The sequence below is a fragment of the Wyeomyia smithii genome, chromosome 2, assembly GCF_029784165.1.
Source record: "Wyeomyia smithii strain HCP4-BCI-WySm-NY-G18 chromosome 2, ASM2978416v1, whole genome shotgun sequence".
NCBI lineage: Eukaryota > Metazoa > Arthropoda > Insecta > Diptera > Culicidae > Wyeomyia > Wyeomyia smithii.
Genome location: NC_073695.1, coordinates 57,404,437 through 57,420,781, shown reverse-complemented (window position 1 = coordinate 57,420,781; position 16,345 = coordinate 57,404,437). Strand labels below are relative to the sequence as shown.

At 37.0% G+C, this 16,345-nt stretch overlaps 1 protein-coding gene across 1 annotated transcript; it reads left to right on the top strand.

Moving 5' to 3' along the window:
• The first annotated feature begins 1,213 nt into the window (after positions 1–1,213).
• Positions 1,214–14,191, top strand: LOC129723173 (uncharacterized). Its single transcript, XM_055677213.1, has 4 exons — positions 1,214–1,580; positions 2,029–2,151; positions 13,094–13,176; positions 13,252–14,191. Exons 1-4 carry the CDS (start codon positions 1,572–1,574, stop codon positions 13,340–13,342), a joined length of 306 nt encoding a protein of 101 aa, XP_055533188.1. The 5' UTR covers positions 1,214–1,571; the 3' UTR covers positions 13,343–14,191.
• Positions 14,192–16,345: the final 2,154 nt, after the last annotated feature.

Below are 16,345 nucleotides of genomic sequence, written 5' to 3'. Positions count from 1 at the left end.
CGGACAAAGTTACAATCCGATTGCAATGAAATTCAATAGCAACCTATTGGGCAACTAGACCTTTCATTTGATACTAATTTTGTGAAAATCGGTTCAGCCATCACTGAGAAAAAAACAATGAGTTTAAACAACCTCAGGATAACTTTTCTTTACATAACTTTTAAACCATATGTTCAATCATAACGAAATTCAAAAGTTAAGGGTTCTGGAGACAGCCCAATCATTTGCAACCAGTTTCATTGAAATTGTTTGTGTGGTTTTTGAGATATTGATGTTTCGTGATTTTTACATTTTGATACATAACCTCTAAACTAAAAATCCGATTACAATGAAATTCAATAGCAACCTATGGCGCAACTAGACCTTTCATTTGCAATTAAATTAATGAAAATCGGTCCAGCCATCTCCGAGAAAAGTGAGTGAGAAAATAAAGTTGCACATACACACACACACACACACACACACACATACACACATACATACATACATACAGAAAATGCTCAGTTCGTCGAAAGAAGTCGAGTGGTATATGACATTCGGCCATTGGGACCACTTTTATACCTTCGGTTTTTCCAGTGATTGCTTAACCTTTCTAGGAGAAAGGCATAAACATTGCATTATCTAAAACGGGTTGGTTAGTTGTTCTTCAATTTTTTTTGTTATAATTAATAACAGAAACATGCCAGTTTTAGTTTTCTAAAAATCGCAATTTCAACGACAGGACTCACAAGAAAACCATCAAATTTGCAGGTCAAAATTCTTCGGAGACATGTCATATCAGCAAAGTTGTGATCAATAGTAAAAAGGTTGAGACATTAATGCTTTGTCTTGCGTTTTGAGCTAAGAAGGATTTATATATGCACAAAAACAAAATCAGCTTGATGGAACGGGATGTACGCTATGAAAAAGCATCTTTACATTCCATTTTAGAAAACAATAAGTTCCAATTTTGCTTTATTTGAGTAAAGGTAAATAAATTCTAGACACACGATTAGAAATAATTTCGATGGAGACGCATGGTTCCACAACTTTAGAAAGCTCCAGAAAAGTCTGCATGTTTGAAGCTTTTATAGCAACATAAGCTTGATTTTTTATTCAACTAACACACTGAAGCTTCCGCTCCAGTTGCGCTCTGTTGTACGAATCCCTGCGATAAAAGTGCTTCTCTCTCTCTCTCGAAGTTGGCCCAGGGATATATACGCAAATCGCTGCATCCCGGTTCCTAGTTACAACGCCGACGTTTCGCAAAGTGTACGACATCTAACTCCCGTGTGTGCTCTTTTTTATTTTCACTAAAATATTACAATTTGTCTTTCCCCCGCTATCCTCGTCGATCCGCATTATCAACAAGTTGCTGGCTAGTCCTTTGGCCGTTGATGTATGTGTGCAAGGAGCAACGAGTAACACTTCAGTTCCTTTGAGTTTCCATTCCCTTCACCCGTACTAGCAGTGCCTGGTTTACATTACTTCACATTTCCTTTCGCGAGTGACTAATTTCCGGTCGCTTGGTAATTGGAGGAAAGTTTAATTAGTGCACCAACAACTTGAACTCTAACCGGGTCTATGAAAAAATGAATAAGGTATGTGATGCCAATTGAGGATTCGCACGTAGAGAAGTCGTTTATTAGCATACAGTGAGACAGAATCGCGTCACAGTGCTAGTGTATTTCTATCGATCAAAATGCTGCGGCTGCTGGAATTTTTATGCTCCTCTAACTATAGACATAACTGCGCTGCAGATAGCCAGAAATCGTCTTCGTCATGTGCTTCTGTTGCTTTTGTAGTTCGCCTTTACAGTCGTGGCTTCGTTTGTGCTATGATTAAGTGAAGTTGAGTAGAATACTTTTCTTTTATTGTTCAAAGGAATTAAATACACCAAAACAGCCTCCGAATAGTATTCGTACAATTTTGCTTGATTATACCACAACAAACTAGCGAAGAACTATGCTTGTTTGCGACGTCATAACCATCCCACTCATTGAGCTTTCTTTTTGTATTATTCCTGATGTTGTCATCACCACGCTACAGTACAACAATCACCAGATATGGGTTGCTTTCGCAGTGTTAGGCGCAATTTCCATACTACCTGTACACTGCCGGATCGTTAAGCGAAGCTACTCGGACCAGAGCGTACGTGGATATCTAACGGAGGTATGTTGAGATAATACTTGAACAGATACATAATAGCTACATACACCAAACGTCACTCACAATTCGGTATCACATTTCTGATGATTGATAGAGACAAATGATTCTCGGCAGAGATGCTTGAATCGAGGCCATCTTTGGGGAATGTTTTCCAAATATCTTTTAATTATTTAAATATTATAGTCTGCAGTTAAATCAACTCTTTAAAAGGATAAAAATGAACGAATCAGACGTCCCACCCGCTTCTTATCTACCAAATAAACCCTCCAAGCAACCGGTAGCTAAAGTGTTTATGCACCAATGGAAATCTATTTTTACGACCGTTTGCTACGTGCGTTGAAGCGTGAATTCCATTTAGCTTAACAACATAAAACAACTGATACTGGTTAACACTAAACAACTGATAAACAACTGATTTAGCTAAACAACAGACACCGTTTGAGTCGTAGATGCGTGGGGGCGGGTGCGATACGCAGCCTGAGATGCTGTGAACCGAATTGCCGATTACCATTTGACTTGAGGCGCTGCTTTAATATTTAACGGGTTTTGGTTTGCATTAGAAATAGAATTTGTATCCACGAATCCTGCTTGAGTTAAGTATTGCTAGTATAATTTAATCTTAAAACTTACTCTTTTTAATTATTTCCTTTTGTTTTTTTGACTTATTGGTTATTTATGTTTTTTTTTTCTATCTTTAAAAATAACCGATTCATATTTAATAAAAGTACTTGTTGTTTTTTCACCTAAATTTTCACGTCAAAATTGTTTTTGAATAACTTTCAGGGCTTTTTAAGATAAACAATTTGCAATGCTCAATATCTTAATTCTACTGAAAGTTATTGATGTTTTTCTTACAAAAATATGTCTTTTTCATTTGTTTGTTGTTCTTTTTGGGGCAAACGTAATATTGGTCTCAACTAGAAGGGCGCATTTGACTTTATATAAATTTTTTTTAAATATGTTATTTTTAATATTTGAGGAAATTGTTTTCGAAAACATGACAAAACTTATAATAACTTGATTTATTTTGCATTTTAAAAGCACACAGATTTGATTTTTGGTATTTTTTCCAAAAACTAGAAATAATTACCGTTTTATTCAAACTTCGAACACTTTACAATAAACATCGGATTATTATAGCAAGTGTAATAAAAAGAATGAATACTATATACTATTTCTCGAAATGTCCTTCACCCTTGTGATGTATGGCTCTTTACTGTAGGGCCACTTCCGGGGATTCAGCAGGTGTTGAAAACAGTGACAGTCAGTATTCAATCGGTTAGCCTATCTATCTCCAAGCGATTACGTTGAAGTGTTCAGAATCAAAGCCGATTTCTAAATTCTCCTTGTTTTCATTTACGAAACGTGTTTTAATCTATATAAATAGCACCTCAATGCAACAACATTAAAATAACCTACATGCAAAATCATTAAGATTGTTGAGAAAGTTCTTCTTCCGTTGATATTTTAGTGCTATAAGTTACATCATAGCTTAAGTGTTCTAATTTTGATGCAGTACGGTACCTTAATTCGATCCAAAATCGATCAACTGGTTCTAGAGTTATAAATTTTTGAAAATAATTTTTGCCGAATGGATCCGCTCTTCGTGGTCACTCTATTTCGGAACAAGTCACTTAAAGTGCTTCAGTTCTGCTCATAATGGCAGTGACCAATCTTTGTCAAAAATAATCATACCCGTATTTATTTTTTGTTAGGTTGGTAGAGCGACCAACTCCGAAATAGGATGACCATAAGAAACGGCTCTATTCGGTATATTTTATTTCCAAAAATTTATAACTTTCAAACCAGTTGATCGATTTTTGAAGATTTTGAATCAATTACAAGGTAATCATATCGAGCTTTATGAAAAACAAAAATATACCGAGAAATCGAATGCAAAAAAAAAGTAAAATTTTTATTATGTTTTCAAAATCAATTTACTCAAATATAAAAAGAAACAATCATAAAAAAATTTTCTAAATCTAATGTGCCCTTCCAATAGAGATCAAGAGATATTTTTTATGTTTGCCCCAAACATACATATTTTGTATGGAATAACATCAATAATCTTGATTAAAATTAAGATATTTACGATGTCAGCTTTGCAAATTGTGTTGCTTGGAACGGACTGAAAGTCGTTCAAAGACAGTTTTGACGGAAAATTGAAATAAACAATTTTGAGCAGAAAAGTTTTTTCAAAATAAATCGGTTATAATTTTTTTTTTTGGAAAGTGTCTTAAAATTGACGGCACGACGCTGTAGAATTTTTTTTCCATCAACAAAGTTAAACTATTCTATCATACATTAAACCGAGGGAACGTTCTTCTGGATATTGCAACAATCAAACATTTCACCTTGGCGTTTGAAATAAGAATGTTCTTTATTGATTCTTCCAGATACAGCAAAACCTTAATCCTAGTCATTTTAGTACAAGAGTAGAAAGTAGAGAGGGAAAACATAGCTATTCACATAATTGTCAACCAATCGTGGGCCAGCTCAATAACGCCGGTACGATTGGTGAAAGGAGATACATAACATACAAGCGTGCGCGGCAGGCGCAGTTAGCTTGAATGTTATTTTATTTATTATTTTCAGCCATGTGCGCACATCGCACTGGGCTTGGGATAGGTCTGGATAATTTACTTATGGGTGTAATTGGATACTCACTATGGCACTAGGGCATTATGCAACTCAAGTGCATTAGCTCCTTTAAGCAACTTGTGAGGTTGGAAATAATTTATTGTCTGGGAAAGAACATGACCCAGAACAACTGCTGGACATGTACTTTAGACTGGTGAGAAAATTAAAGGATTTGTTAATCGTTTTGGGACTTGTGGGAATCATGAGTGGTTTGGAAATTATGGTTTGTGAGTGGGAAACAAAGCAATACTTTGCTTTGGCTTTTCTTGAAAGCATATGGGTAAAAGGTTTCTTGGGAACATATGGGAAAAAGGTAGATTTCGTTATTAATTTATGGTCTTGGGAAAATTATCTTGAAGTTGTGGGAAATTCAAAAAATTCATAATCTGGGATATACCATAAAGTTAAAAAATTCTTAATTGATTTCATCAAAAATTTGGGTCAGCCTAATTTTTGATGATTTTTTATTAAGCGCTGCATCATGTATAACAACTTTGTAGAAGAACGTTTTTCTCTAGAATAATGATTCTGAGCTCTGGGTCCAATTTTTTCCCCTTAATTCGGTTTTAAGACCATTCGTGCACCGACAGCCGAGAGTGGGGAGGAGAATCTGTAAAACATCGTATACTAGAACCTATATTATATCGGACTGTTTTGGCAAGTTTTTTCACGGCAGTCTAATGAAAGTCCGATACCCTATTAATAATAATATTTTTTTTTGCCCCTCCGTAATCATCGCAATGCATCTTGAAACAATTGTCTTCGGCTGGTCGTGATTGCGGGTAGGGGTGTAGACGCGAGTAGGATAGTAGACGCGAGTGTGTGCATATGATTTCGGGAGCGAATACATGAGCAAGGAAGAAAGCGAGGAAGAACGAGAAATAGCTTGAATGGAGAATTCTCCAGTGTGTGCTATCGGTAGCAACGAAAACCTCACTTGATGTGTGGTATGCTATTTATGAGCGAGATTAACAAAACTGGTTTCAAGCGCCTTTTTAATCTATTTTGCTCTAACATTTAATTTAAATTTTCACATCAAAACTGCCTTTGGACGACTTCGTGTTGTCCAAAAAAAACACCCCTTTCATTTGTTTGTCGTTCTTTTTAAGGTCACACATAAAAAACATTTTTTGGCTACATTTTGAAAGACACATTTGACTCTACATATGGAGAAAATTTTAAAAATATATTATATTTTACGTTTGAGTAAATTAAAATAGAAAACATGATAAAAATTATAACAGTTTTTATAATTTTTGCCTTTAAAAGCACACACATTTGGTTCTTCGTTTTTTTTTAGAAATGGAAATAATTTGATTCAAAATCATTGAAAATCGACTGGTTCAAAAGTTATGAGTTTTTTTTTAATATAATATTTCGGATACAGGTCGGACTCGATTATATACAGACTCGATTATATACAGACTCGATTATATATTGACTCGATTATATATGATTCGATTATATATAAAATTGTGTATAATCGAATCATAAAAAATTTGTTTTTTCAATTTTAAATATAACTTACCTAAAGCAGCAATGTCGTATCGGGGATCGTTCAAAAATACGTAACGCTTAGGGGGAAGTAGAGTTCTGACAAAACGTCGCAATCAATGCTAAAAAATTTTGAAGATCTATACAAAGAGCGTTACCTAGATGAAAGAGGGGGTCGAAAATAGTTTTCATTTACGGTACGTAATTAATGGACGTTCCCTTAAGTCCAATATGACGTAACGCAACATTTTTTTACCCAAAACGTTGATTTTTGAGCCATAATGTTTCAAGTAAAGTAAAGCTGATCTAAAACAGAAATATCGCGAGGGAACGTTTACAAATTATGTAACGCTTAGGAAATGGGAAAGAGTGTTGGGTTGGCAAAGTGTTGCAACCCATACGGAAAATTTCAACAAAAAGCATGGCAAAGGGGGAAAGGAGATCAACAATAATTGTTCTTGCGTTACGTTATAAATAAGCGCTTCCTTATTGATTCATAAAAGTCCGTTCAAATGTTACATAACGCAAGCAGGGCTGAGGAAATTTTTTATGCCTGGTGTGCTGAGTATTGGAAACATGCTAGACAAAGTGGTGAGGGTTTTCCGGAAGTCCAATATTTATGTCACGTTAAATTTGAATAGACCCTAATATTACTATTTCAATGTTAAGGTTGAGGTGATAGAGATTGACTCTTTTCAAATACTTATTTATATGAAGTTGAAATCAATACTGGTGAGCAAAAATTTAAATAAGTTAAAGGCTATGTTTTTAGCTAATCTTCTATCTACCCAATACGCAAGTCAAGTCTATGAATAATATTGGATGAAGAGGGGATTGAAATGAAATGACGAAAATGTATAGTTTCAAGTACTGTTTCGAGAAAATACTGCTATGATAATTTTCTGTTTTGTTCTGAATTGCTTGATAACGTAGCACAACAATAACAAAACTAAAAGAGTAAACAAACACAATACACACTGATCAAAATTTTTCTTTAGGTTTGACTGCAATCAGCCATGTCCAAATCACGCACTGCCACGGAGAAAATATTTAAAACACTACACAGCGTGTATTGCAACTTGCACTGCGTGATGTGTAAGAACGACCGCACAAAGTGTAAAAGCAGGGCAAGACTAATCCCCTACCCTGTGCATTAAGCTTCGGCATATCAGGCATCAGGCTCGCATTGCTGATGTAATTTCTTACGTAAGAGCAGATTGTGGAGTGTTTCAACGAAGTTAAATCCCGCGGCTCCGGTGATTTTACGAAGCTAAATCCCTCAGCTTGTGTGTAGGCCGAAGCTTCATGCCCGGGGTAGGGGATTAGCATTACACACGCGCACCGGTCAATTTCCTTACACATTACGCAGTGCAAGTTGCAATACACGCCGTGTAGTGTTTCTATGCAAAAGTGGCACCCGTGCAGCACGGTGTAGTGTTCTTGCCATGGCTGACTGCAATAACATAAAGAATAACTACGAAATCTATGCATTCATATATTTTTGTAAGAAATGTTTTTTGCGACTTCAAAGGGGTTAGTCAAAAAAATCCTACTTATTTACTCAAAAACAACAAAATATTAATGCAAAATAAACAAAAAGATTTTTTTTCTGATTCGATTATACATAGTGAAAATTTTTTGGAGACTGTATATAATCGAGTCCGACCTGTAAAACCATTTTTTCAAGCCATCCTATTTTGGCAGTGTATCTAATGACGGGTTTTGTTGGACAGAGTATTTGTTTACATTCACTTTTAAGTGCTACAGCAGTTCATCGAAATCGGGTTATTGCCAGTAAGTCAAAGAAGTGATCACAAGTTTACTGTTCACCCAAAAGACGCCGAACCAGAATGCCGAGGCCGTTGGATGTTAGTCGACCACATCGCATCAAAAAGTCTTTACTGGCCCTAAGCAGCGGAAGCCGGAAAGTGGACGTCCTTAGTTTGCACGTAAGCAAATCGTGATCAAATCTGTTGGTGCAAAGATTGCTTGTAACCTGGTACGTTTTATAAGGAAACTTGCCAAGGATGCCAACATTTCTGAAAAATCCATGCGAAGGATCATCAACGAAGACTTCCACGCATCTCCTAGAGCTAGAGTGAAACGCCACTTGATCACGGTACGGATAATCATAAATTCGCGTATATTTCTCGTCGCACCCTGTACAAAGATAAAAAAGTTAGACTTCTGATTTCATCTAAAGTATTGGTCACTCTAATTTTTGACAACATGAAAATAAGCGCTTCATCATAAGCAGAGCCTGATAAAATCATTTTCAGTTGACAATTATCAGGTTATAGTGACGCTTTGACCCGTCGCTTTCAATTGAGCCACATGAAAACTACTCGGGAGCTCTTGCTTTGATTTTGACAACTGAAGGGCTAAAAAGTGATACACATGCGTTTCAATTGAAAGAGAATATTATCACCGTAACTCTTACATGACTATTCTCAATTAAAAATGACAATGAGCGCTAACGAAGACAGGGGGCTTCCATACAGTAGGGGGAATAGGGGCATAATGAGCACCCTAACTTGGTTGCTGATTTAAGCATAGAAAACGACAAGATATCAAGCTGTCTTCAGTGCAAAACTTGCATTATATATCTACAATTAAAGGTACACTATTCACAAATTGAAAAGTTTATCGTATAATGGTGAAAAACACAAACTAGATTCATGCATCAAAAACTACCAATCAGTCGATGTGTGGGGCACAATGAGCACCCCACTGGGGCATAATGAGCCAGGGTTGCCACATTTATATCTGTATTTTTCTTTGAAAACATCTGTATATCTGTATTTCGGGCCAAAAAATCTGTATTAAAAATCTGTATCGAGCAAACTCAGAATGTTGGATGAAAACATTTTTATTTGCAGAATATATTTCAACAGATTCATTTATCTCTACGTGATATTTATACAGGTTTTGGTGAATTTATGTTTTAAAGCTATCGTTTATTTAAAGTTTGTATCTCCTCCCTGGTCTGCAACGTAACTTTCAGCTTTTAAAATTGAGATCATTAGCTTAGAGGCCATGCAATTTCTGGTTTCAACTACATATTAAAAGTATATAGTGGTGTTCAACAACTCAGACCAAGTTAAATCATTTGTATCAATTATTCTTCCGGTCAAAAAGTGTTTTTCAAGCGGTCAAAATTCGTTAGATAGCCCTTGTCAGTCAGTTACTGTTACAAATTTAGGAAATTGACGCATCAAATCGTTTAAATTTTCAAATTTCACGAACAATTTAAGATTACTTAAAGCTGCCGTGTTTACAACAGGATCGGTGGAAACGTATCTCTTTGCAATTTGTTTTACGAACTTTGCATAGAAATCCTGACAAATATTTCGAAACGTTCGTTTTCGCGCTTTGTTCAAGTCACATTTCCCTTCTTCAGCATCGATACCAACATAATCCTAATGTTGTTATTTTTAAGGAAACTTTGAAAATCGTATAATCGAATTTTACCTTTGAAATTGATTTCAGTTCGTCGGTATAACCAAAAAAAAATCTGTAAAATCTGTATTTTCGGCAATATTCTGTACTTCTGTAATACAGATTCTGTATTGCTTTTTCCCTGTAATGAGCACCCACGGGGTATAATGAGCACTCTTATAGAACATATCTTGAAACTGCGTAGAAGTACAACTAATGGGCCAACGTTTGTCGCGAGATGCCGTGATACTTGGCGGCTTGTTTCGTGAATGTCCCGTCACGCCTTGTGGTGGCCAATTCTGCCTGTAGTCCCTTTTTCTGACCGATTCGGCCTCAAAGATTTTCTAATATATGTTCGCATCATTATTGTAAACAAACACTGCCTATGGAAACAGACAAACTCACAAGTCTACTGAGATGAATTTCAGGTAAGTTTATGTGACAAGGTGTGCTCATTTCACCCCACCTAAAGGTGACCATTTCGCCCCTATCGAGTTATTTAAAGTTAACATGAGATTTTAATACTAATTTTAGCTTAAAATCAAACTTCAATGATGGTGAAATTTGAGGTACAACCCATACGTCATATTGATGTGTCTACATATTTGATTGAGCCATTTAAACGACCGTGAAAGCTTATTTTGTAGTGCGCAATAATAATAATTTTTCCAACATCCGGGAACCAAGTTGATTTTTTCAATATATTTCCATATTTTAAACAGACCAACCACTTTTGTTCTACATAAGGAGATACTGTAGTAACTACGGAAGAGTTCCACATACCATATTGTATTAAAAAATGCGTAGTTTCGCATAAAAGAGGGGTGCCCATTTCGCCCCGTGTGCTCATTATGCCCCTAATCCCCCTACTTCGTGCAAATATATGGAAGAGGGAGAAAATAAACCGTGACAATATGAAACGGAGGACTCCAAAACAAGTTTCACAATCCGGAGTTGTTACGCAGCACCAGTGATCAACAGCGAAAAAAAAATCTGAAATATTGATCGGAACTTGAGTGATGTATTCATTGGATGCCATTGCCGTTTTAACTGCGGCTTGCGGTATTAGAAAACTATCATCAAACGACGCATCGAACAGTGCTAGTTCCAAATGAGACGCTGAAGGAAATGAAAGAGTCTCTCTCTCCGTCAATTGGAATAGCCATCGGTTTCATTTGAAACGATCCGATGAACAACAGACGATAAAGAGAGAAAGAAGTGATTCGATGACAGAAACCGGAAGGAATCAAGTGAAAATGAAACTGTTCGAATCGAAACGACAGCGCAAAATTATCAGTTTCATTGTTTTGTTTCGAAAACGTTAGGCCCTGGCATAAGTAACAACTTTGTAGAAAAAAGTTTTTCTCCAGAATATTGCTATTGAACTCTAGATCCTCATTTTCGTCTACATTCGTTCTCTGGACCATGGTGCACTGATCAACACAGGTTCTGCCCTAGAACTCAAAAAGTTCTCTCAGTTTTCGCAACAAAGTTGTTGGAGTAGATCTTATGCTTCAGGTTTGCCCAGAAATTTTCGACGGGACGCAGCTGGGTAAAAGCAAAACAAAGCCTTGGTGCTACATTCCGATTCGGAACTCGTCTTTCTGTTTATTATACACAGACTTCGCAGCCGACTGTTAAGTGTACACGACAATTGCGGGGCTAGCGCTACGATCCTACAGATACTGACAGTCTCTCCCGAGCCGAGACTCGAACCTACGACAACTGGCTTGTTGGACCAGCATCGTAACTCGTGACCAACTGGGAACGCCGACTTGGGTACCACATCGATATTCAGCCGCTCCATCACCTCAAACGATTGCTTTGAGTAGTGGGCCGACGTCAGATTCGACCAGAACACCGCCTCTTCGCCCTTATCTTCATGAACAACGCATCTTCCGGCAGGCACTTCGTACTATCAATTTCCTCGTTCATGGCAAGTCCGAAGCGAAAGAAGAACGGCTTTGACATCCTCTTTTCGCTGACTGTCAGCCACAGCAGCACCTTCTTGGGGAACATGGTGTGTGAAAAGAACTTCACCTCGGAGCTCACTTCTTTCGTGAGGGAAGTAAAATACGAAGTGCCTTGCCAGTCGTTGCCATCGAAAGCGAGATAGGTCTCGACGTCCATCACCACCGCCACGTCGCGATTCACCGGGAAAATCGACTTGACCACCTTGTTCAGCCGCTGCCGCTGCGTTATTGCATGTAGCTCCGAGACCAGTGGACAGGACTGCTGCTTTTTGACATGTATGTCCGTATTCGCCAGGTACTTTTTCACTGTTTGGCCGGTTGCAGCGACCTCTCGACCATGCGTACGAAGCGATGTAGCCACTTTTCCCACGGTCTTCCTCTTCAGCATTCTTTGGAGTTTCTTGTCACTCGGGGTCGCCAGCCCTCCGGAATCGGGCTTTCGTTCGATGCTCTGATTGTTGTACAATAGTCCCAAGATGTTGTAGATACCGAAACGGGCGTACCTGGCGTCCACAAAGTGCCGCATGATGCCCGTTTTCGACGCGTTTCTGAGCGGAATAGATTCACTGTTTTCGCCATTACGGTTAGAATTCAACTGGTGTCAAATTTGTTCTGCTAACTCTTGGGTTACTATGATTTATGTTGCATGAGGAGTTTCGTCAGTGCGTGTGAAGGTATAGTTTCCCGTAAAAAATCGGTAATTTTGTCCAATTTTCAATGCAAATGGTAATCTTTCATTTTTCCAGTTTGAGCTTCAGTTCGAGCTCCGCAGCCTGTCGTATGTCAATATATTTCTTGCAATAGGTTAGGGAATATGCACACTCGATTGGGGTTAATTAATTTGAAGGTCTGAAACCGGAAATTGCAGTAACAATTCTTCGTCAAATCTCTCTCTTTTATTTAAATGATTGTTAATCCCGAAGTTGTTCAATTTACCTGTATATTTTGATACTGGCTGCTACTAGACACTGAGGAAACCATTGTAGCACCCACAAGTATCATCAGAAGGATTATTGGTAAGGTACTGATCTGAGAATTATACAAATACGCGCACGATGTGGGTAATTTATTGTCTCCGGCATCCGGCCATCGTGAGACAATATATTTAAAGCCAAGACCGTATCATAATCGCAGTATCGGTATATGGAACTACTATTAAATTCTATTAAATCTATTAAATATATTAAAGAATGGGATAAATATTTGAAAAATACCATGCTGCAATATAAATCAAATATAAATTCAAATCAAGTCATGTTACAAATTCTTTCATTATCCGGCATACTAATAAGAGGTTGCAGAAAATAAATAGGTTTTGCTAGAATAACAAAAGGGTTTTATTATTCTTTCACTCACAGAAGCCAAATACTAATTCTATTCTGTAATGCGCTCTCTTCCAGAGAACATGCTGGTGGAACGAGGTTTGCAAAGAGGAATTTCAACAGCTCTTTGGCTGCAAATGCCCCCAGTGGTCCTACTGCAGGTGAGATTGTGACGCGGTTCTGTGCAAACATCATAGGTACTAGTAATTGAATGATCAAACATTTTCTATCCGCAGATCCCCTGGCCGGTACTATAATGCTTATTGCTCCATGACCAACACTGGATACATCTGGACACAGCCCACTTGGGACTGGGAAACTGCCTAACGGATGACACTTGCTGCCAAATATATGGTTAGGAGGACAACCTTGTGTAAAATAAACACCATATCAGTGTAGACCAAAACGAGGCAGAGAAGACCAGTAGAGTAGAGACCAAATATTTTATATACAAATAGATTTATAGAGAACCATGTATTGTGAGACTTAATCAGACCACATAGGCTATAATGCATTTTAAACGATAAATTTATTTATTTATTCACGTTTTACGCGTAGTAGCAGATTGCACAGGATGATTTTTAACAGCAGATATACACATCACACCTCCGGTTTAAGTTATGTTATTTGTAACTACATAGTTTGGCCGATTAAATACGGACATTACATAGGTTTCTAAAACACAGCACTGATTGGAGTAACTTTTCATCGAACTGCTTATACGAAATTAAATAATCAAAATACAACCGATACAGCAACGTTGAAAATATTACGAAAACCGAAAATTTGAAGTTAAAGGTTGTTACTGTACAAAAAAACAAGGTTTAAATTGTTGATCAATTCAAGCAACTTGTGAACGCCTCGCCGCGAATAATTTCCAACGGCTTTCGCTTTGGTGACCCAAGGCAACACCAACTAGAGCATTTTTTCTGTTGCATTGCCACAAAAAAAACGATTCTTCGCATTTAAAAATTAAACCGTTGGCTCCTTATTACATCGTAAAAAAAGTGCAGCAGAGCTAGGACGGGTTATAAATGGCGACTGTTATTAGCCTTAAGAATATGCAATATTTGAGGATCAAGTTAGAAGTTACATACTTTCATCAATCAGGCAAGATCAATACAACAGAATACAACCAACCAATGAATTTTAAATAAAGTAAACCATGCTGTTGAATCCGTTTATTATAAGTTATTGTGAACTGCCGATTTTGTAAATTGACTCTTCATTTTTACAATTTGATACTAAATGAGAGATCAAATCACTCGAATTGAGGTTCGTTAGACCTCATCTTTTAACGTTTTAACATTGAAATAATTATTTGTAATTTATTTATTATTTTTTTAACGGCGTATTTCAGTTTAACAAGTAATTTAAAAAAAGGAATGATGGGTAATGCTGGAACAAACCGCAACTTTATGGTTATTCTCAAAATTATTCCTGGTCGATAATTAATACCGTATAATGACCGGACAATGACGTAGATTGGTGACGATTTTTAATTTTTTTTTGTCTCCTAGAAAGGTATAGCAATCACTTGCAAAACCGAAAGTATTAAAGTGCTCCAAAGAGTCGAATGGCATATATCACTCGACTCAGCTCGACGAGCTGAGCATTTTCTGTATGTGTGTGTGTGTATGTGCAGATTTTTATTCTCACTCACATTTCTCAGAGATGGCTGGACCGATTTTCATGAAATTAATTGCAAATGAAAGGTTATGCTGTCCCATAAGACCCTATTTAATTTTATTGTAATCGGATTTTCAGTTTAGAGGTTAGGTATAAAAATGTAAAAATCATGAAACAGCATTATCTCTAAAACCACAAAACCGATTTGAACGAAATTGGTTTCAAATGAACGGGCTACCTAAAAAACCCTTAACTTTTGAATTTTATGAAGATTGAACTCGTGGTTCAAAAGTTATGAAAAAAACCTAAATTAATCCACCTAGCGGTCAGACCCAGCCTTTCTCATTCAATTTTTTATTTGTAAAAATAGATTTACATGAACGCTTCAATCCAATAAATGTGTATTCACTCTTTTGGTTCTAGAATAGTGATGTTGTAATCTTTACATATAAAAATGCAGTCAAGTCTGTCTGTCTGTCTGATCCACATATGCGCCAGAAAACTACCGAACCGATTGACGTGAAAATTTGTATGTAGGGGTTTTTGGTGCCGATAAAGGTTCCTATGATAGTTTGAGACCCCTCCCTCTTCTGAAAGGGAGGGGTCTCATACAAATGAAACATAAATTTCTGCACAACTCAAGAACAAACCAAGCAAATGAAACCGAATTTGGCCTGTGGATGTTTTAAGGGGTAACTAATATGTCCATAATAGTTGGATGAAACACGAATTTGTGCACATCTCGAGAACTAATCAACCAAATGGAACGAAATTTGGCAGGTAAATGTTTTTAGTGGTAACAAATATGTACATAATGGTTTGAAACCCGACTCCCTCTTCTATAAGGGAGGGATCCCATGAAAATGAAACACAAATTTCGCTCAGCTCAAGAACCAATCAAGAAAATACAACCAAATTTGGTATGTGAATGTTTTTAGAGGTAACAAATATGTCCATAATGGTTTGACGCCCCTCCCTTTTCTGGAAATGCATGTTTATTCACAAATTTCTGCACATCTCGCGAACTAATCAACTAAATGGAACCATATTGGCAGGTGAATGTTTTTAGTGGTAACAAATATGTTCCATAATCGACCTCAGACAACATTTTGGATTGTAAGATGGCAACTTCCGGTTTCTAGAAAACAGCCGAAAATGGCCGATTTCCACCCAATATAATAATATCCGGATCTAGAATAATACACAGGAGCTAAAATCGACCACAGATAACATTTTAAATTCTAAGATGGCGACTTCCGGTTTCTGAAAACAGCAGAAAATGACCAAATACCACCCAATATGAGTTTTTCTTTAACCAGTATGCCGTTCAAAATCCAGAAATTGTGTCCAAATGCCATTATGAAATCCAAAAAATAAAAATATTTCCGGAACCGTAATGATGCACTGGAGCCACAAATCGACTTCAGACAACATTTTGATTTGTAAGATGGCAACTTCCGGTCTCTGGAAAACGGCCTGAAATGGACGATTCCCATTACATATTAGTATTTCTGGAACCAGAAAGATGCACAGAAGCTAAAAATTGATCACAGACACAATCTTGAATTTTAAGATGGTGACTTCCGGTGTCTGGCAAACAGCCGGAAATGACCAAATACCATTCAATATGAATGTTTTCGGAACCAGAATTACGCCCAGATGACAGAAATTGATTTCACAGGCAATTTCAAAGTCCAAAAT

Excerpts from the sequence above, each read along its gene's own strand:
- LOC129723173 (XM_055677213.1), top strand. Across the intron at positions 2,152-13,093 it reads TACGTGGATATCTAACGGAG|AGAACATGCTGGTGGAACGA; the intron begins GTATGTTGAGAT and ends GCTCTCTTCCAG. Across the intron at positions 13,177-13,251 it reads CCCCAGTGGTCCTACTGCAG|ATCCCCTGGCCGGTACTATA; the intron begins GTGAGATTGTGA and ends TTCTATCCGCAG.